The sequence below is a fragment of the Dermacentor variabilis genome, chromosome 2 (genome assembly GCF_050947875.1).
Source record: "Dermacentor variabilis isolate Ectoservices chromosome 2, ASM5094787v1, whole genome shotgun sequence".
Classification (NCBI taxonomy): Eukaryota; Metazoa; Arthropoda; class Arachnida; order Ixodida; family Ixodidae; genus Dermacentor; species Dermacentor variabilis.
This window is the reverse complement of record NC_134569.1, coordinates 170,295,812-170,316,698: the sequence shown is the minus strand read 5'-3', so window position 1 is coordinate 170,316,698 and position 20,887 is coordinate 170,295,812. Positions and strand designations below refer to the sequence as shown.

At 43.9% G+C, this 20,887-nt stretch overlaps 1 protein-coding gene across 1 annotated transcript in view; it reads left to right on the top strand.

Annotated features, from left to right (window-relative positions):
* The window catches only part of LOC142572934 (rifampicin phosphotransferase-like), a 103,431-nt gene that overhangs the window by 57,410 nt on the left and 25,134 nt on the right, over positions 1-20,887 (top strand). The window contains exons 26-31 of the mRNA XM_075682392.1: positions 6,367-6,501; positions 7,322-7,406; positions 8,527-8,612; positions 15,027-15,089; positions 17,301-17,393; positions 18,143-18,202. Coding sequence (XP_075538507.1) covers positions 6,367-6,501; positions 7,322-7,406; positions 8,527-8,612; positions 15,027-15,089; positions 17,301-17,393; positions 18,143-18,202 — 522 coding nt within the window. The remainder of the gene's footprint in view (positions 1-6,366; positions 6,502-7,321; positions 7,407-8,526; positions 8,613-15,026; positions 15,090-17,300; positions 17,394-18,142; positions 18,203-20,887) is intronic.

Below are 20,887 nucleotides of genomic sequence, written 5' to 3'. Positions count from 1 at the left end.
TTGTCTAAAAGCACACGTCTGAGGCTTAAGCAGTTTCGCGGTAGAAGTGCTTCCCTGTAGGTTCGGCGCAGACTTCCGTATCTATATTTACTAGAAATTACATCATCGCCTGACACGGTAACATATTGTGGTTCGCTTCGTGCCGGACGGGTAGCCGTTTCTAACCCGTTTGCCCCCCTCCACGGCAAGTGAAGTGAATGGTGATGTAGACGATCGCTACCCTCTATCTCATGTCGGTCACAATGTTCGGTCGTTATATCGGCGATCTTCTTGATTTTGTTTCTCAATATCAAGGTATGAAGGCCTAGGCTCCGATCACACACAAGCAACTTCCGATGTCGCTACAGCTTAATAGTGGGGCTATTGGTCGGTAAAAGAAACAAAATCCAAGAAAAAATAACCAACGGCAAAAAAGTATGCATGGCTGCATAGATGGCACCAGGGAGAAACTTGCAGAAAAATTCCAATCTTTTAGCCGACACCCACTTGCTACTGCAACCAATTGGAGGTAACTCAGGCAGTGGACGCAAGTTTATATTCTAATCTTGCTCGTGCATCAATTTAACGCGTCCTAGATGCGTCAGCTTCTCTGGGCTAAACATAATCTTCCAGTGACCTGCGTTACAAGCGCACGTGCCTCCATCATAATCGATGGCTGCATCAATGGCAAATAATTCAACGGAGGGCTCCGAGTCGTTGAGGTAGTTTTGTGAGATCTAAAAGAAATTGTTCATTTCGTAAACGTCGCCACTTTACCGTCGTTCTCATCGCCTGCACAGTTGAGGGACAATGCCTTTAATGTGGCCGCTAGCTTTCCGTAGTGCTCGTCATTTTTTTTACCCTGTTTCCCTTTTAAAACCGGGTAGCTTTCTTTGGCACTTTTTCCAATTCCGTACAAGGAGAGAGAAAGAGAGAAAAAAGTTTAAGTTGTTCAAAAGGATTTTGGAGGAATGAATGGTCGAAGCCACTTTAGTCCAGGGCACCACTGGCCTCGGCCGCCCGCCTGACTTGGTTTATGAACGACTTTAGTCTGGCCATGTCTGAGCTGGTTAGCTTTGCCTCTCATTGCTACGTTGTGTAGCGTGTTTGAGCAAACGGGTGTGTTTCACAATCCCATTTTGTGCGTTATATTGTTGGCATGCCGCCTAGCCATGGGCAGTGGACCCTGTAACGAATAGCGAACGTGACATTTCCTAATTTAGGGTGGGTTAAGACCCCGGTCAGAATTTCGCGCCAACTGGCAGCTTCCTCTCCACTGAGTTGTGGATGAGGGGGAGGGTATTTTTTTTATAGTTGTGCGCCGATGAGCGAGAAGCTCTCGGGCATCCGTTGTAGTCGGTTTGTTACCGTGGACTCCCAGGCCCGTCCCAGTCGAGCCTGCCTGGTTAATAATCCCTCGGGCTAGCGAATCGGCCGGTTGGTTCCCTTCCAGGCCCGATTTTTTTCCGCTATGCGCACTTGTTTTTGTGGGACTGAATTGTAAGGCGCGCGAGTAGCCGATCTCTTTGAGGCCCACATGTTGTCACGCGAAGCCTTTATGGTCGCTGAATGTTTAGAAAGCTGTTGTCAGTGTCGGGCTGTGTCGCGTTTCTCCACCACCTGGGCAGGTGCTGTCAGGGCGCGTTTGTCGCAGAAATTTACCGTGTCTTTTGTCGAGATGCACCTAAGTCTACTTTTCTTCCATGCGTAATTTACATTTCACTGCCAATATTTTCAAACCTGTGTGTCATTACTGTTTCCATGGCACTCAGCGGCGGCAGCTTCTTCGTTAGCCTACTTCGGCTCTAAAATAACACTTTTTGAATATTTATTACTGAATTTTATTCTTCCCTCTTCATTTCCTTGTAAACTGTGGCTTTTGCTTTGGGCTCCTTGGTTGAGGGTCATCTGTCAACTAGTTCAGACCCTATGAGTCTATGATCTGATCTATGATCTGGGCTCGACTTCATGATGTCTCCGCCTCGTTTGTAACCTGTTTTGCGTTCGGTCTTCTGATACAGTTGAACCCCGATTTTACGAAGTCGAGTGAAAATACTGGAACCTTCGTAAAATTTGGAATGTCGTAAAATTAAATAAACAAATATGAAAAAGGTCATGTTAAACAATCTGTTTATTATTAGTTAAATGGTCCGTCATTTTGGTTTTCCAGTAAAGGCCTCACATAGCTCACATAGAGCGGTGAAAGCCTGGAACCTTTACAGCCTGTAACCTTTGCAGCCTTTATAGCCGGTAGGTTTTCATCATAGCTTAGGCTTTTTATATTTCTTGAACACAGTCGTATGTCTCTTTCTCAGAGCCGAATGGCACGCCTACATCAAGAAAGAAAGAAAAAAATGCATCAGGCTTACTTCGTTCCTTCGCGTGAGTCAAGTTGTCCAAAGAAAATTTTCGTGGGGAATACTTTCAAGATAAGTTAGGCGGCAGTACACACATAAACTACGGGAATTCAGAGTTAGCGATTTCCTTTCGATGTATTTAGATGATAGCCCACCTTATAACACTCTGGCTAAATGAAGATTTATATTATCCCATGTTACTGTGTACTACCGCTCACACCAACAGAAGGAAAGGAGACAACGAAGACAAGCACTGAGGATCTATATTTCCCCTCTTCTACAGTAAACGTACATATAGTTTACTAGAGTGGTGAACCACAACATTATGACATCATTACAAGCTTGTTATTCTACAAAAAAAATATTTCGCTCTTTCAAAATTACTAATCCAATGTGCCAGATTTAGAAATAGTTCTTAAATTCACAAAGCCTGATATAATACGAGTGGACCAGCGATATTCTTTCGAGCTTCTGAAACTAATTCACGACACCCTCCATGGTTGCTCAGTGGCTGTGGTGTTGGGCTGCTGAGCACGTGGTCGCGGGACCAAATCCCGGCCACGGCGGCCGGATTTCCATGGGGGTGAAATGCGAAAACACCCGCGTACTTAAATTTAGGTGCACGTTAAAAAACCCCAGGTGGCCGAAATTTCCGGATTCCTCCACTACGACGTGCCTCATAATCAGAAAGCAGTTTTGGCGCTTAAAACCCCATGATTCTTTTCCAAACTAATTTACCACAGCAAGTGTTACAAGAAAAGTGATGAAATAAATTCGGGCTAATGCCCAAGGTTCCCTAAGCAACGCAAACACGCAGTAAGAAGTACGCAGGGAATAAAGAAAGAGACCTCTCAAATACCTCATGCACAAAACAACGTCGAAGGGAAATTAGGCTACAACGAAACCCCACAGATTTTCTGAAGTAGCATGAAACACTGAATAATCACTTGGGAAATAACCTACTCTCATAAGCAACTTTTGCACACTTTTATGCACTGACGGTTGATGCACGAGGTGAGGATGATATATATGTGTGTATTTAAACGAGTACATGTATTATATTAATAGGTCTCTGAGTAAACCCTTATATATATATATATATATATATATATATATATATATATATATATATGTTAAGGAAAAACTCGTATATCGAAATTGTGATAGTGCTTTGTTACTCCACTTATAAGGGGTAAGATGGCGTTTTGTTCTGCGCTATATTTTATTTCATTGTGCGAAGAGAACAACCCTATGTTTATTATTGCGATATCAAATATATGGCCACACCAGGTGCCTTTCTTCCGTCGTTGTCGTCGTACCGGTGTTCTTGAGTATAAAGTCCAAGGGCGAAACATCGTCGCCGCTCTCCGTATACGCGGTATGTGCGAGTGAAAGCGTGTGAAGGTGAACCGACGATGGCGGCTCAACCTCACCCGCGCAAGGGAGCAAAGTGGGGAGGAAGCGTGCCGTCTTCCGTCGTGATAAAGGCACGGGGGCGAGGCAGAGGGGGCTTTCCGCCCTGGCGGCTGCTACGTATGACACAGCAGCGCGGGCCCTATCTTGAAAGCGAGCTGCGACAGAGACGGAGTTAACTTAGCAAGCGAATGTTTTTAAGTTTCTGCTGCCGTTAAAACTACTATCTTAATTTCGCATAACATTCTACTACTTTGCTATTGCAATCGATGCTTTGCATTCTGGGCGAAACTGCGACATTTTATTTTGTTAAAAAGGGCTAGAGATATTCTACAAAAATTTTCAGCATTTAGCCTTTGCCCCGCTAGCAGGCTCTTTATTGCCAGTCTGCTGAAATTGATATTATGACGATAAATATGTTAGGGTCCTTTTTGCGTTTACGGCACATGGACTTTAAAAGTTTGAAATGAAATATATGTTTATTTTTACAGCGAAGCCGTATATGTTTAGCCGATTCATCTGCCCCTCTGTCGCCTGTACACTGAAAACTCGTCCGGCCCAACCTCATGCGCATTTGCAATAACAGTAAGCGAAAGGCACGCGATTGGCTGCGCCAGTAGTGACGTTGTTGCTCTCCGTTGCAGCCAAGCGCGCGTGCAGCAGTTTATCTGCCCCTCGGAATCGGGCAGGCCACGCGCCATACGTACTACTGAAGAGCAGGCAGCTTTCGATCAGCAAAGCCGCGAGCAGAATCGGGAACGAGCTCATGTACCCCGTGGCGATGCTGCAGCCCGGGCACAAGAACAGGCACCGGTCCCCCTCCCCCTCCCCCATAGAGCACCCCTTTTCTACCGCAAGGCTTCGCCTATCAAAAGCAGAAATAAACACGTATTAAAAAAATCAGGCTCGTGCAGCCGAGCGCAAGTAGTATTTGTGTACCGCGGATTCGGCAGCCTACCAAGCCATCGTTTAGTGAACCGTCATAATTAACCCAATGATAAACAGCGGGTTGAAATCAAGAAAAAGAAATGGGCATGGGCAGGACATGTAATGAGGAGGGAAGATAACTGATGGTCATTAAGGGTTACAGACTGGATTCCAAGGGAAGGGAAGCGTAGCAGGGGGCGGCAGAAAGTTAGGTGTGGGCGGATGAGATTAAGAAGTTTGCAGGGACAACATGGCCACAATTAATATGTGACCGGAGTAGTTGGAGAAGTATGGGAGAGGCCTTTGCCCTGCAGTCAGGATGATGATGATGATGATGATGATGATGATGATGAAACAGCGGGGCCGCACGTTTAGCTTCGCTGGTTAACCTTCTACATGGAGTGCTTGGGCGGTGATTTTTTTCACCATCTTGCGTATGATATTAGTTAGGGTGCATTAGTTTGAGAACGTGTATGCCATTACCAGCGAGTCCTGCATGTGGTGCGTGCCAAATCTTTAGTAATATATGTCTCAAATTGCCAAATCTTTCGGAAAATAAGGGGCCGGAAGCCCCAGAACGTTGTGTCATCAGCTTGGTTAAAAGACGTCGGCGGGCTAGTTCGTTTGAATCCATGATGGAGCGTTTAAGCGCGACTTAACCACGACGTAGAAAGAAACAGGGCGCTGTGTCTGTGTATCTGTTTCTTTCTATATTCTCGTTCAACTGCGCTTACACACTCTATGATGGTTTCATCAGCGGTTGGAGCACACTGGGTGACAGGTACTGTACGAGCACTTACTTTTTCCACTGGGGGCAGAGGAAGGAATTCGCCTTCAGCGCCTGGCTGCAAAAAAAATAATAAAAATTGTTGTGCGAGCAACGAGAGCTTTGTAGGTAAATATGTGGTTAATATACCAAGGCGAAGCGGGACGATAAATCCATATTTTGTCTCAGTTTAAGCTTCGAAGCGTCCCAGGCCCCCTTGATAAGTTTTGATGAGGTGAATCTACACTGTGCGTGGGCAAACGCAGCAGGTCAATGCGGCTCGGTCCTGGCCGTTTGTGAATTTTCTCCTTTTAAATCCGAAAGTCAGCATTTGTGAAATTCGTGACAGAAGATTTAAAAGCGGCTTTTTATTAAATAATCTCCTGGCCAGCATTCCATGTTAGCATATCGTAATAAAGCTTAGGTAAGTTCCCGCTTAGCTTGGTTGGGTGTATCTGCACTTCTTTTTTTTTCGAAAACGCAGTGCTCAAGGCAAGGTGCTTTGGGGAAAAGTTTTGCAGATAAGAGAGAACGCGGGCTAGTAAGTCGACTGTGTGTCTGAGGTATGAAAGTGTTCTACCGTGCCAAATGAAGGAATGAATAACATGCCAAATGACTACTGTCACTTAGAAGGACCGAGTATAAAACCGGTAGCCAGTATTTACATAGACAGGGTGTTACAGTGCTTGGTTGTGTTGGCTCTGAAACGCAGGTGAGTCAGAAGGGCGACATATTTTGTGAAGTTGGGTGTGCTACGTTTTTGGTACTTCTCAAGGAAAGTGCCGTGGCGTATTACGAAAGTGCATACTATAGAGTGATCATGGATGTGCCATTTTTTACTGTTTCTCGCTGGGGATGCGCACAAGTTCGGACATCTTTTTGGCATTCATTTTCTAACAATCATTCTCCCATTTCATATTGCAGCTGATGCTTTCTGGTGCTCAAGGTCTGGATAAGACTGCATCCGCAGCTGCTGAACTAAAGTTGTCAGCCGACGGAATGATCACTGCGGAGCAGATATACAAATACATCGGCTACAACTTGCATCACATGCGAGAGGTATGGAAGTTATGTAACAGAAAAATACCAAATTATTCTGCCTTCTAATGTTTTGAGCCACTCGTGCTATGAAATGCTTGCCGATAATCATTTTGTACTGTCAGTACAAATCATAGGTAGGTAAGTTAGCTTGCCAGGTAAAATGTCTTGGCTGTTCAGGCGCAGCACATCTATAAAAAACAGGTGATTTTAATTAACGCAAAATATTGTTCAGATAGGTTTGGTGATGCCACTACGGACCTATTCAGTCCTCCACATAGAGCGAAAACGTTCGAAAATGGGGCAAAATTTTTGCCACAAGCCAGACACGTTCTCGAAGTAATGAATATTTGCCTTCTCGACACTGCCTCTGGTTTACTGCACAAACTGTTTTTGTAATGACGGAGGTACCCATTGATTTGAAAAAAAAAGTTAATCAGGCAATGCGGTATAAATCTCTTTGGTATGACAGGAGCTTTTGACGCGATAGTGTGAATTCACATAAATGCAATAAAGGCAGCAAAATTAATGTGAGCTTCATGTTGCATTTTCACTGGGTTTTCCTGAGTAATGCACGTCAAGGTCAACAATATATCCGCCATGGACTCCTGAAATATCACACATAGGCACAACATTCTCTTGTTTTTAATACACACCTATATGGACTGCTCGAAGATACGCCAGTGCCTAATGTGTACCTAGTAGTTATTGTACCTATGAATTCTATGGCAGTTAGGTCGTCCGTGGCATTTAGTCACGAGTGGGTTTCAGCATTCCTATGCCAATGCTGCTTCGTTGACCATTCTGTTCTTTTTAAAATACCTTTTGTCCTTTCTTGCAGCCCGCCACGCTCTTAGTAAAGGCATTTGCAGCATCATCGATGTACAACCTCATTATTATACAGGTACTAGCAACCGCCAGTGGAGGTTAGTAAATGTCAATATTTGGTTTGGACTGTCGCGCAGGACGTTTGTTCATTTTGGATGATCTGACTACAAGAATTATTAGGCTACCGTTATTATTGCAGGTATAAATGGCCTATACAAACTCATTTACAAAAAGAAGGAATATTGAGTTACAAATTTGCAAAGCTCCTGATATTTCCAAAATTATCAAAGTTCGGCATTTTTCGACGTTTAAATGAGAATTCTGTATGCTAGAGTTGCTAGGAATTTCCTTTCAAATGACAAAATATGTCATTCCAATAGGTAAAACGGTAACTTAACGAACCCATTTGGGCGTTTTACATGTAATTGAATGGAGAAATAGGACTTGACCACTAGCTAAAGCTTTCCTTTAAGCATATACGTTTTGTATTCGAAGCAATTTTGGTAAGGTATTCGCAAAGCATATACCATATATCACATGTGAAGCCATCCGCTCCACACCACGCTACCCGTGCGAGTTGACACAGCCCCTGCCGTACCAACGACGTCATCCACGGGTCCACCCACCAATTCCTATCTCTGGGTCAGTGATCATCCGGCGTGACAACTGCGCCGCGCAAACCTCATTCTTGGCGCTGTGCCGACTTTTATCGCTGAGCTTCATACACTCACATAGCAAATCTCCAAAGTTGGAGAGTATACGCTCCCGCGTAAAAAAAAAAATACACTGGGCTCCATGGGCTTCACATCGAGAAAGCAGCGCAACATCCTTCAGGCTACATAGCACGCGTTTACTTATCTCCTAGCATGTACGAACCCAGCGAGCGTGTGGGACAGCCGAGCGAGGAGGTTAGTCAGCGCCAGTGCTTGTCTCGTCTCTTCTTTGTGGGTTGTACTGATGTTTACGTGGAATTTTTCACCTGAACAAAACAGCCGGGGTAAGCGGCCACCTACCATTGACGTCACTCGCGACGGGAATACACACCATTTTCTCCCTGCTATTAGAGTACATATTCCAGTGCTTTCGTACTGAGAAGAACGCGGTTGTGAAATATTGCTGAGGTGTAATTGCCCTACACAGGCTGGAGCTGCACATTCTCGTGCCACGTTTCCTCAATATGCACTTACCCGTATATAAAGATGAGCGCATTGTTTGCAGAACTGAACAACGAAGTCTTCAGCGAGCTGTCAAAGATTCTTCTAGGAGGAGATGTCGAAAGTGCTGGTGTTCCTCGACTGATTCAGGTAAACAATGCCACGCAGAGGCCTCCATGTCTAAGAAATGTTGAGTGCGACTGTAGATGAACTGGAGGTTGCGTTGGGGAGATACCATATATAATAATCGCTATAATATGGTCTAATTACAAATGCGCATTTATGTAGTTGGATTATGCAAATGCATCTCAATGTTTAAAACTGGCAATTTGCGTCTACCCAGCGAGTACAGTTGATGCGAGGGCATGAAAAATTGCAGAAAGATCTTCGTATCACAGACCAAGACTGCGACGTTCCTCACTTAGGACGATGGGTATGGTACGGCTGGTAAAAACACTAGCAAATGGTGTTTCATACAAAGATTACTGCACAAAACTGAGGCTCTATACTCCGTTTTGATACACAGCGGGCAACATTCTAAGGGCTAGTGAGACTTGTTGCAGCAGCTGCATTCACACCAAGAAAGAGTGCGACATTTTTACCAGCACTGACGCTGAATGGTTCGTCATTTAGGCTTTTCTAAAAATGAAAACTGTTTGATACGGAAAAACTGCACAAGCTGGGTTCATCATCATCAGCATCATCAGCCTGGTTACGCCCACTGCAGGGCAAAGGCCTCTCCCATACTTCTCCAACAACCCCGGTCATGTACTAATTGTGGCCAGGCCATCCCTGCAAACTTCTTAATCTCATCCGCCCACCTAACTTTCTACCGCCCCCTGCTACGCTTCCCTTCCCTTGGGATCCAGTCCGTAACCCTTAATGACCATCGGTTATCTTCCCTCCTCATTACATGTCCTGCCCATGCCCATTTGTTTTTCTTGATTTCAACTAAGAGGTCATTAACTCGCGTTTGTTCCCTCACCCAATCTGCTCTTTTCTCATCCCTTAACGTCACACCTATCATTCTTCTTTCCATAGCTCGTTGCGTCGTCCTCAATTTGAGTAGAGCGCTTTTCGTAAGCCTCCAGGTTTCTGCCCCGTAGGTGAGTACTGGTAAGACACAGCTATTATACACTTTTCTCTTGAGGGATAATGGCAACCTGCTGTTCATGATCTGAGAATGCCTGCCTAATGCACCCCAGCCCCTTCTTATTCTTCTGATTATTTCCGTCTCATGATCCGGATCCGCCGTCACTACCTGCCCTAATTAAATGTATTCCCTTACGACTTCCAGTGCCTCGCTCGCTATTGTAAATTGCTGTTCTCTTCCGAGACTGTTAAACATTACTTTAGTTTTCTGCAGATTAATTTTTAGACCCACTCTTCTGCTTTGCCTCTCCAGGTCAGTGAGCATGCATTGCAATTGGTCTCCTGAGTTACTACGCAAGGCAATATCATCAGCGAATCGCAAGTTACTAAGGTATTCTCCATTTACTTTTATCCCCGATTTTTCCCAATCCAGGTCTCTGAATACCTCCTGTAAACACGCTGTGAATAGCGTTGGAGAGATCGTATCTCCCTGCCTGACGCCTTTCTTTATTGGGATTTTGTTGCTTTCTTTATGGAGGACTACGGTGGCTATGGAGCCGCTATAGATATCTTTCAGTATTTTTACATACGACTCGTCTACACCCTGATTCCGCAATGCCTCCATGAGTGCAGAGGTTTCGACAGAATCAAACGCTTTCTCGTAATCAATGAAAGCTATATATAAGGGTTGGTTATATTCCGCACATTTCTCTATCACCTGATTGATAGTGTGAATATGATCTATTGTTGAGTAGCCTTTACGGAATCCTGCCTGGTCCTTTGCTTGACAGAAGTCTAAGGTGTTCCTGATTCTATTTCCGATTACCTTAGTAAATATTTTGTACGCAACGGACAGTAAGCTGATCGGTCTATAATTTTTCAAGTCTTTGGCGTCCCCTTTCTTAAGGATTACGATAATGTTAGCGTTCTTCCGAGATTCCGGTACGCTCGAGGTCATGAGGCATTGCGTATACAGGGTGGCCAGTTTCTCTAGAACAATCTGTCCACCATCCTTCGACAAATCTGCTGTTACCTGATCCTCCCCAGCTGCCTTCCCGTTTCGATATCTCCCAAGGCTTTCTTTACTTCTTCCGGCGTTACCTTCGGGATATCGAATTCCTCTAGACTATTTTCTCTTCCATTATCGTCGTGGGTGCCACTGGTACTGTGTAAATCTCTATAGAACTCCTCAGCCACTTGAGCTATGTCATCCATATTAGTAATGATATTGCCGGCTTTGTCTCTTAACGCATACATCTGATTCTTGCCAATTCCTAGTTTCTTCTTCACTGTTTTTAGGCTTCCGCCATTCCTGAGAGCATGTTCAATTCTATCCATATTATACTTCCTTATGTCAGCTGTCTTGCGCTTGTTGATTAACTTCGAAAGTTCTGCCAGTTCTATTCTAGCTGTAGGGTTAGAGGCTTTCATACGTTGGCATTTCTTGATCAGATCTTTCGTCTCCTGCGATAGTTTACTAGTATCCTGCCTAACGGAGTTACCACTGACTTCCATTGCACACTCCTTAATGATGCCCACAAGATTGTAGTTCATTGCTTCAACACTAAGGTCCTCTTCCTGAGTTAAAGCTGAATACCTATTCTGTAGCTTGATCTGGAATTCCTCTATTTTCCCTCTTACCGCCAACTCATTGATCGGCTTCTTATGTACCAGTTTCTTCCGTTCCCTCCTCAGGTCTAGGCTAATTCGAATTCTTACCATCCTGTGGTCACTGCAGCGCACTTTGCCGAGCACGTCCACATCTTGTATGATGCCAGGGTTAGCGCAGAGTATGAAGTCTATTTCATTTCTAGTCTCGCCGTTCTGGCTCCTCCGCGTCCACTTTCCGCTATCGCGCTTTCGGAAGAAGGTATTCATTATCCGCACATTATTCTGTTATTGAAACTATACTAATAACTCTCCCCTGTTTTTCCTAGTGCCTATGCCATATTCCCCTACTGCCTTGTCTCCAGCCTGCTTCTTGCCTACCTTGGCATTTAAGTCGCCCATCAGTACAGTGTATTTAGTTTACAATCTACCCATCGCCGATTCCACGTCTTCATAGAAGCTTCCTGGTCATCATGACTGGATGTAGGGGCGTTGACTTGTACAATCTTCATTTTGTACCTCTTATTAAGTTTAACAACAAGACCTGCCACCCTCTCGTTAATGCTATAGAATTCCTGTATGTTACCAGCTACATTCTTATTAATCAGGAATCCGACTCCTAGTTCTCTTCTCTCCGCTAAGCCTCGGTAGCACAGGACGTGCTCGCGTTTTAGCACTGTATATGCTACTTTTGGCCTCCCTCCTAAGCTGGGTTATAAGGCTGGTAATACAATGTTCTAGGTCGCTTTAAGTTTCATTGTTCTTTTTTTCTGGTTTCTCATTTGCAGCCTGTCGTTTCACCGCACGTGCAGGGTTGCGCTGGGTCACGCAGCTTGATCACGAAATGCGCAGAGTAATGCATTTTAATCGCCGAAAAACTTGCGTAGGTTCCACAGTGTTGCACGCTAAGTACGAAACGGAGTATTTTATATGCGGGAACTGCAAGTAGGGCGACTCAGCCAGCGTTAGACTGGTTTGCCCAAACTTAGGCCTTCTTGTTTTATGCGCCTTTGTGACTTGCGAGCTTCACGCAAAATTGTTTGTTACGCTTTATGTTTCTAAAATTCGAAGCACTCATAGCTTTCTAAACAGAGCAAGGGAATCAGATGTGTCTGCTCGTATGCGCAACACTGTGAATTGTTGTGTTATTGATGTGATGCTTTGTCGAACATCATCGTTACAAGCCGATTCAGGCCAAAAGACTAAAGCTCAGACAAATGTATGCAATGCTCATTATTGTCATGTGGCTTGAACTGCCCAAGTTGCAGCTTTCATAAACTTTTGTCCCAGCGTTTTCTCTCGTCATATTTTGGTAAACTCAATGATTCTGTGTAACAAGTCCCATACTGCAGTCGCACCGAAGCTAACCCCTAGAAACAATTTGCACGTGCACCTCGTCACGCCGAAAAAATTTGCTTCGAGATGAATGTACACTCAAGCTTGTTTTCGTGAGGCCACAGACACAGAAAAAGCGCAAGACTGTATCTTGCGTGTGTAACGTCACTTCACAATAAGATGATTAGTTTCTTTCATTCACCGTGTATTGCAGCTAGCGCTACTGCAGCACAGACGCTGCGCTGCATTTTACCGCCTTCGGCATCGGCCCAGGTCGCCACAGAACATGTTAAAAGGTTTCTTCGCGAGTGTACAAAAAAAAAAAGTCATCATTCCGTTTCCATCGCCCTCATAGTAGCGCAGTCGTCGTCGCCTGGTTGCTGACGTCACACTCAGGCCGACACTGATCCGCTTCACACACACGCACAAACATTAACTCCCTTCATGCGAGCACCTTGTTCCACCTGGTAACGCACTGCGGAGCCCCAAGCTGTGCTAAACAGCGAACTTGCTGCAACGAACTTCTCGTAGGATCGATTCAAACTGTGCATGGCTTCGAAAAGTTTTCATCTCTCCTGAAATAATTTTTGCTCCTGTAAAGCTCTAGCAGGTACAACGTACTTGTTTCTTGCAGCAAACGCTTTCCCTTTTAGCTTCTGACAAGTTTGCCTTCAGGTTTGGAACTTTCCTTTCTAGCACAGGCTATACTCATGCAGGGATTGTCTGCTGCTCCTATTCTTTCTCTCCTCGTACCCGCCAACGCATACCAATAGAGAGCCGACAGTAGGAGAAGCCGAAGTGGCGTTCTTAAGGAGCCGAAACAATAGTGAGATGCTTTTCTTTTGATGGCTTTTGCTCACGGCACTGCCTATCCAGTCTGTACTCTCGTACAGCATGCGGGACTTTCAGCGCGCCAAGGCCAGAAGAACGTGCTTTTGTGTTGCTTGCTTTCCTGTGATAGCATGTCCATTTGGTGATCCAGATATTGCATAGTCTATGAAGGACGTTCGTATATCGCCTTTCCTTTGGAGGAGTCATGACGCATGACACGTTTCTTTGGTCTAGCTCGTGCGATAGTGCAAGTAAATAGAGCGAAAGCGGGCGGTGACAAAAAAAAGGGGGGGGACGAGACAGGAGACTTTGCGGATAACGCTTTCTTCGTTGCAGGTGTGAATAGTTCAATTTAAAGATGATTGGCGTTATTTTAACATATCGCGGAAGACACTGCCGCTGAAAACCATTTGCATTACGCTTGGCTTTAGCTTATAGAGAATAAAAAAAAAGTTAAGCAAATATTTTTTTGCGAACTGTTTTACTGTCGTAGAATACTGTCGTAGAAAGAAGAGTGCGAACGGGACATCCACGGAGCAGAAGATGTACATCTGGAGATTTTGAATCCTCGGGGTTTGCGTGCCGAAACCAAGAATTAATTATGAGGCAAGCCATAGTGTGGTACCCCGGAATAATTTTCATCGCCAGATCTCTAACGTGCCCCGAATGCACGGGACACGGACATTTTTTTTTATTTTCACTCCCATTGAAATGCGGCTGCCCCGGCCGGGATTTGATCCCCCGCTGTCGTTCTTAGCAGGGTATAGGTCATTTGAAGTATTCACACAAGGGGCAGAAGGCACGAGTACTTTCTTGTCGTCTGCATAATTCTTTCTTTCGTAGTTTTCTCGTTCGTGCTTCTCTTTTTTTTTTGCTATGAGAGCTGACTTGCCCACTTGATCATGCTTCTGTGGTAATGCTTTATGGGCATGTTTTCTTTCACGAAGTTTTAAAAACAAGACTACATTGTTAAAGCAGAGTGGTGGATTTCTTGGCCCATACGTGGTGCCTTCTTGAGTAACTACAAGCTGGAAGTGTTTGTTGCCATGGTCCCTGGAGATTATTTTCCTTGAAACTACACCATGATGCCTGAAAGAAAGTGCGAATTTTCTACGTTGCTCGGCTTCTACAAAGAACTACACTACTGAAAAAAAGAACGTTTTCCCATAACTCCTATGTCGAATAACAACATATGACATATAAGAATACGGGTTTATATATGGGATCCTGTATGTTTGATATCGGATTATTGCATATGGGAGTTATTTAGAATATGGATTTTTCAACAGGGCTTTATTCCTAGTACTGTTCTTAAGTGAAGGCAGTAAAAAGACGATGGACGAAAAAGGAACACACAAACACACAGGGCGCCCTGTGTGTGTTCCTTCTTCGTCCGTCGTCTTTTTAGCGCCTTCACTTCACATCATGATTAACCAACACGCCCAACTATCCATCCCAACGCAGTACTGTTGTGTTGCGTTTATATTTACTACAGAGGTGCCTTATAGGAATCTACCACGCGCGGCTAAACAGACACGTCGCATGAGCAACGCACCTGTTGCGATGCTAATCCTTCCCAACCAGCATTTTATTCATTCGCCAGCTGTTCGTCTTTTTCTAGGGTGTTACCGTCAGACCCGTATGTTGCAGGAGACAAAAGCGTATTTATGTATTCTTAAGCGTTCTCCTTCACTGCAGGAACTAGGCTCCTTGCTGAGAGACTCCCCGGACAAGGAACGCTTCCTCAACATGAGCACCGAGGTGAGTACAGTTAAGGAAAATGTGGTGTTGTTCGCATTTGGAGAAGCAGATAAGAATGACTTCATTCAAGTGAACTTGCTTTACACCCCTCAAACCACATTCTCACCTTTCCCCTGCAAGAGCCACGATGCCAGCATTCCTATCTGCTTTTCATTACACTTGAGTTTAAGGCAACCGTGCGCACAATGCTCAGGCTAACTGCATTGTAAATTTTGCCAGAAAATTGGTAGGAAAGGGGGAGGGGACTTTAGCGCAGATTGTTCCTATTTTTACTGAATCACTCATCACTAGTGTTAATGAGGCTGGTGTTGCTAAAATAACAAGTAAAAAAACACATCAAGACGGTAATTGTTAGTTTGCCATTATCATTAAGTCATGTAAAATGCCTCCCACTACAGGAACCTTCTGACGCAGCGCTCATTCCACAAAAGTAGCAGTGGCACCGGCCTATTGAAACGCGTTTTGCACACATAATACTTGAAAAGCGCGCTAATTGCCGTAACGTTTCCGCAACGGCGCAATTTGTGGAATGTCAGCCCTTTTCTCAGTTGTATAAGATATTACATATGCCAAGTTGGTAGAAAGCGATGAGCAAAACGAGAACAAGGTGAAAGCAGGACCCAACGATTCGACAAGTGGACTTGTCTTCTTCAAGGCGACGTATGTTTTCCTCACCACAGTATATATGGGTGGGGTTCTTCTAAAGGGGAGAGGGTGTAAGGCGGGTAGGTGCGGCAACGAGGGAAGGTTTGTTAGCGTGTCGAATGGAGAATAAAGGAATGCTGTGCACAAGGCCAGGGCCACCCCTCCTCCCATCTGTCAACCACGTGTCAACGCACGCGTGTTAGCCGGCGTGTCCACGGCGTCTGACACGCCGGGTAAAAAAATAGGAGGAAAGGAAAAAAAGGGTACGCCAAGAAACAAAACTAATTGTGGTTGCCTATAGCTTGAAATTTAGCATATAAAGCGAATAGATTCTAAAGCTCCCTTTGAAACGTTTATGCCTATTGGTTGCAATAGCTGGATTTGACTTGATGTGTTTAGCTATTTGCGGAGCACCGCAAATAGTTATACACATGAAGTCAAATCTAGCTTCACTTGTACAAGTTCGCATGGGATTTATATGCTTGAATGTTCCTTCTGTAAGAAACAACATATCGGTGAAACCGGACGCCCAATGAACGTGGGACTAAACGGACATCGCGCAGACACAGCTGAAAAGCTTCCCAAAACCGTCGCCTAGCATTTCAACCAACCAGGTTATAACTTTGATGAACTTAAACTCTACATCTTACTGTCAAATTTCCGTTATGAACGAGAAAGAAAATACAGAGAATCATACCTTATCCATAAGTTCAAGACATTGCAACCAATAGGCATAAACGTTTCAAAGGGAGCTTTAGAATCTATTCGCTATGCTAAATTTCAAGCTACAGGCAACAAAACTTCGTTTTGTTTCTTGGCATAGCCTTTTTTTTCCTTTCCTCCTTCTTCTTCAGCAGGCGTGTCAGACGCCGTTGACACGCCAGCGAACACGCGTGCGTTGACACGTGATTGACAGATGGTGGGGGGGGGGGGAGGTGACTCTGGCCTTGGCCTTGTGCACAGCATTCCTTTACTCTCAATTCTTCGCGCTAACGCACCTTCCCTCGTTGCCGGACCCAGCCGCCTTACACCCTCTCCCCTTTAGAAGAACCCCATCTATATATACTGTGGCGAGGAAAGCATACGTCACCTTGAAAAAGAAAAGGCCACTTGTCGAAACGTTGGCTGCTGCTTTCACCTTGTTCTTGTTTTGCTCATCGTCTTGAATTTCCATCTCCCGCATTCCCCGTGTTTACCCTGAAGTTCTACAAAAATGGCTTAAGGAAGTAACCTTCCCTATAGCTGCTCGATTGTACGCACAATGGAAATAAGACATTATTGATTTCGTGGGCATTGATGAAAGACACATTTCAAGTACCATCAAAAACTTACTTGGGTTGGAAAATTACAGATCCCCGTATTCAAATCTGAGACGTTTCTAGTTCTGCCTTAATTATTGCCATGTTGTGTTCATTTACAATGCGTAGCTTCAGTCGCTTAAGTTCAATTGGCTGATGCGAATGGGCGACCTTTCTAAGTTGTCAGGAAGGATTATGGTAGTAGGCAATTCTGAATTCTGTATCAAACCTACATTTGACTTTCGTCATGCCTTTTGCCACGACATAGGAAGCATCGGAGTGGTTGTCAAGTGCTGAGAACACGTGCGGCGAGAAGTTTCGAGAGTTCATCAAGAAGCATGGCCATCGAGCAGTCAAGGAGGTAACCGAAATGTTTCACTGTAACTGTAATTATCCTATTGTTATAACTTTGCTGCCAGCAATTTTCTTAATGAGTAGGTGCAAATTACCGATATCGGCTGCGCGTGTTATCAGCTGCAGTTATGAAAAATTACTTTTAGTGTTGTTTTGAAAGTTTTTCTTGTTGGTAACATGGCGTCTTTCACTGTTAGGCAAGGCACTAAACGGAAGCCCAGGCAGAAGCACTTAGGCATGTTAACAATCGCGTGGTTGCCAAATTGTTTGATGAGGATCCTTCAAATACGACTGGTAGCAAGTGCCGCTAATGTTACTACCTATGAAACCTTTGTGTCTCGTATTTGGCAAAAAGCAGCAGCGCCACAAATTGCTAAAACATACGCCCGCACAAAAATAAAATTGCTATAAGCGTTCACACTTGGTTGATGGACTTATCGAAGTATCACAAAACCACAGAGATAATCACAACAAAAATTTAATGTAGCGAACTGAACTAATTTATCTGAATGATCAATTGCGGATGCAGATATGTGACCTATGTAATTACATTTGGAGTGCTTTGGATAGTAGTCAGTGGCGTCCAGGTCTTGTTTAGCGGGCGTAAGATGCTCTGTTTGTAAAAGAGCAGCTTAACCTCCTGAAAATTTGACGATTGCAGGAATAGACTTGCATCAAGAGTGGAATCGCGGTAATTTTATTACTTGAGTCGATTACCAACATTTCAAACTTTCGTGCGCTCGTGCTCTATTTCAGTTTGATGTGTACACAAAACCGTGGGCGATGGATCCGTCGTCACTGGTCAAGTCACTGAAGGTATGAAATCAAAAACATGCTTTAGGAAAATGTAAGAACACCATAACCCTCCACATTTCACAGCTTCTTGAGGGAAACCCCAGGGTCAGACCGTTCGCATTCAGGTTCCGAATATTTTACTATGCTTACGGGGTTTATACCACGTGTCGCGTGTAACCTGCGTGAAAATTTTAAGATATGCGAGTGCTCTACGTAGCTGGACAAAACTATTGTGATGTTATTTTTCAATGCCGCTTGGAACAAGTCAGAATATCTTTGTTTGTTTTTCGCCTAACTACCTAATTAGTTGTTCATAACTATTTTATTTCGCAAATAATATATTAAGAGTAAATTTATCATTGAGGCAGTCATGACATATTCCCGATCCAGCTTTTTGTAACCCTATAGGTGGTGCGGCGCTCTTTCGGGTTTTGCGGGCCTTCTTCAGGTTTTGAAAAAAAAAAAAAAAAGACGGACAGTTATGTTGCCCATATTGAGAAACGGAAAGTTGGATCCAGGAATGTTTTCTTAGGGGTCGGCCACAGCTTTCCCATTGGCACTTTTGTTCTGAATATATTATTTGTGAAGTTGGTTTTAATTATAGCAACTAATTATGTAAGTAGGTGAAATCCAATACAACAAATTGTGGGACTTTAAGCGACAGCAAAAAAAAATATATTATGTTAGTTCTTTGCAGCTACGCGGCAGTTTCATGTTTTCTTTAATTTTGGCAGAATCTATGTGGGATGCCTAATATAAAAAAAATTAATTGTCTTGGTAGTATTATGTGCCTCATTGCGTGAACAGTGTTACCCTTCGATCCATGCTTATAACGCTATTGTGAGAAATTAAATGCCTTGGTCGCTTTTTGTGGCTAAGTACGCCGGGACTAAGAAATAAGCATGGACCCTGTTATATTGTCTCACTTTAAATAAATTAGATTAGCAAAACGTTTCAACAGAGCTGACCTGTTAATAACACAGTATTTACTACGTGTACATTTATTTGAATAATCTTTAACGTGGAATAACAGAATTGTGCCTGGAAAACCAGTAACATTAGCGGCTTTCTGTATTCGTCACGAATTAATTAGTGCCTGCAACAGGTAAAGTTAGCTCATTAAATCATAGTGGGAATTACATCATGCAGTTTACGGATACAGCGCGACGTTTCATTCGCCGCCAAAAGACGAAATTAGGTACTGCCGCTCTTGTTGCAGGCCAGAAAAGAAAACTGTGTTGGCCTGTCAAACTGAAACTAGAATTAAGGATGTGAATGGTTAGTGTAAAAATTGTCCACAGTTTTACTCTGGCATGACGGAGTTTGTGCCCCAGATTTTATGCCATTACACGGACGCGTGGTGGGATATCATACATCAGGCTAAAGAAGAATTACGTACCTTTACAATGATCTATTCCTATCTTTCGCGATCACTTGGTTAAAGGAAATGGCTAGGCTGTATCAGGGAGGCAGCAGCAATGAGGCATGGGAAACATTATGTGCGTGATGCGGACCTTGTAGGGGCTCAAGCGCAAAGAAATGACGCAACCAAATACACAGTTACGTTTATTCACGTATTAGAAAGCTTGCATGCCGAATGAATGTTATACAGCGAGTGGGCATCCTACGGTCTAATTTTGAAATCGTGCTGGCTCCCTATTCGTAGTCTACCTGTATCACTTTTCCCGTTTCAAAATTATCCTCAAAGCCGAAGATAGCATATACACATAAATACTTCTTAGAGAGATTGTTAATCCCGTCTGTTGTGTTACAGAAGTCACGTACCTTTCTTTTGCGAGCATGGTTACATGCTCAAATCAGCATGACGATGCACATGGCAAGAGTAAGTGCATCCCAATGTCCTCTTCGTAAAATCCGCTTTCCCTTGCTTAAAGACCATGATGAAAAGGTGAAATGTCGTGTGGTATGCTTATGATGCAGCGTGCATTTACTTGACATCTCGCGGTATTCGAAACGCGATTCAGGGGCGCGTGATGTCGTCTTTGACGACACGGCTGTCTACATCAAATTATTATGAATTTTCGCGAGACCTGACTGAGAGAAGAATTTCCAAACAGCTTCATATGCATCGGTTTTTATACTTACAAGTGAATATCTTATGTAATCAATTTTTATTTCATTTGGAAAGGTTTGAAAGCAATATTATGTCTGTTTGTTGCGTCGAACAGTTCATGGCTCCACATTTCTATCCACTGGACCGCATAACCTTATTATTTTCGTTTGTATATTACAACAATATAGCTTTAGAGAAAGTTTAAGTACGGTTACTCATCTATCGTCGCGAATTATTTTGCATCGTTTTTACTTGCGGCCAGTGCAAGTCTCCTCCATGGAAGCACTTCTTCTTAGAGAGAAATTACAATTCCAGCTTTTCTACCTTAGAAGACTTGGTGGTTGTGGTGGGTGAGGTTCCAACAGTCAGGTTTAGCCTGCCTGGCTTGCTTGGCCGGCAAACGTTCCGCCTGAGAATCTATTACATTATGAGGTTGTGTTTCTTCAAACATTCATCCGCTCAGTGTCTCGGAAGGCGGCAATAATTAAACGTTAAAGCCTTGTCCTTATTACTCACCGCCCTTCCGACAACACTACGTTTTCAAAGCTTGCGTGCGGAAGATTCTGCAGACTGCTAAAAAATGTATTTATTTCCTCTTTAAAGTTCGGGCACAACCACACGAAGTGTTCCAC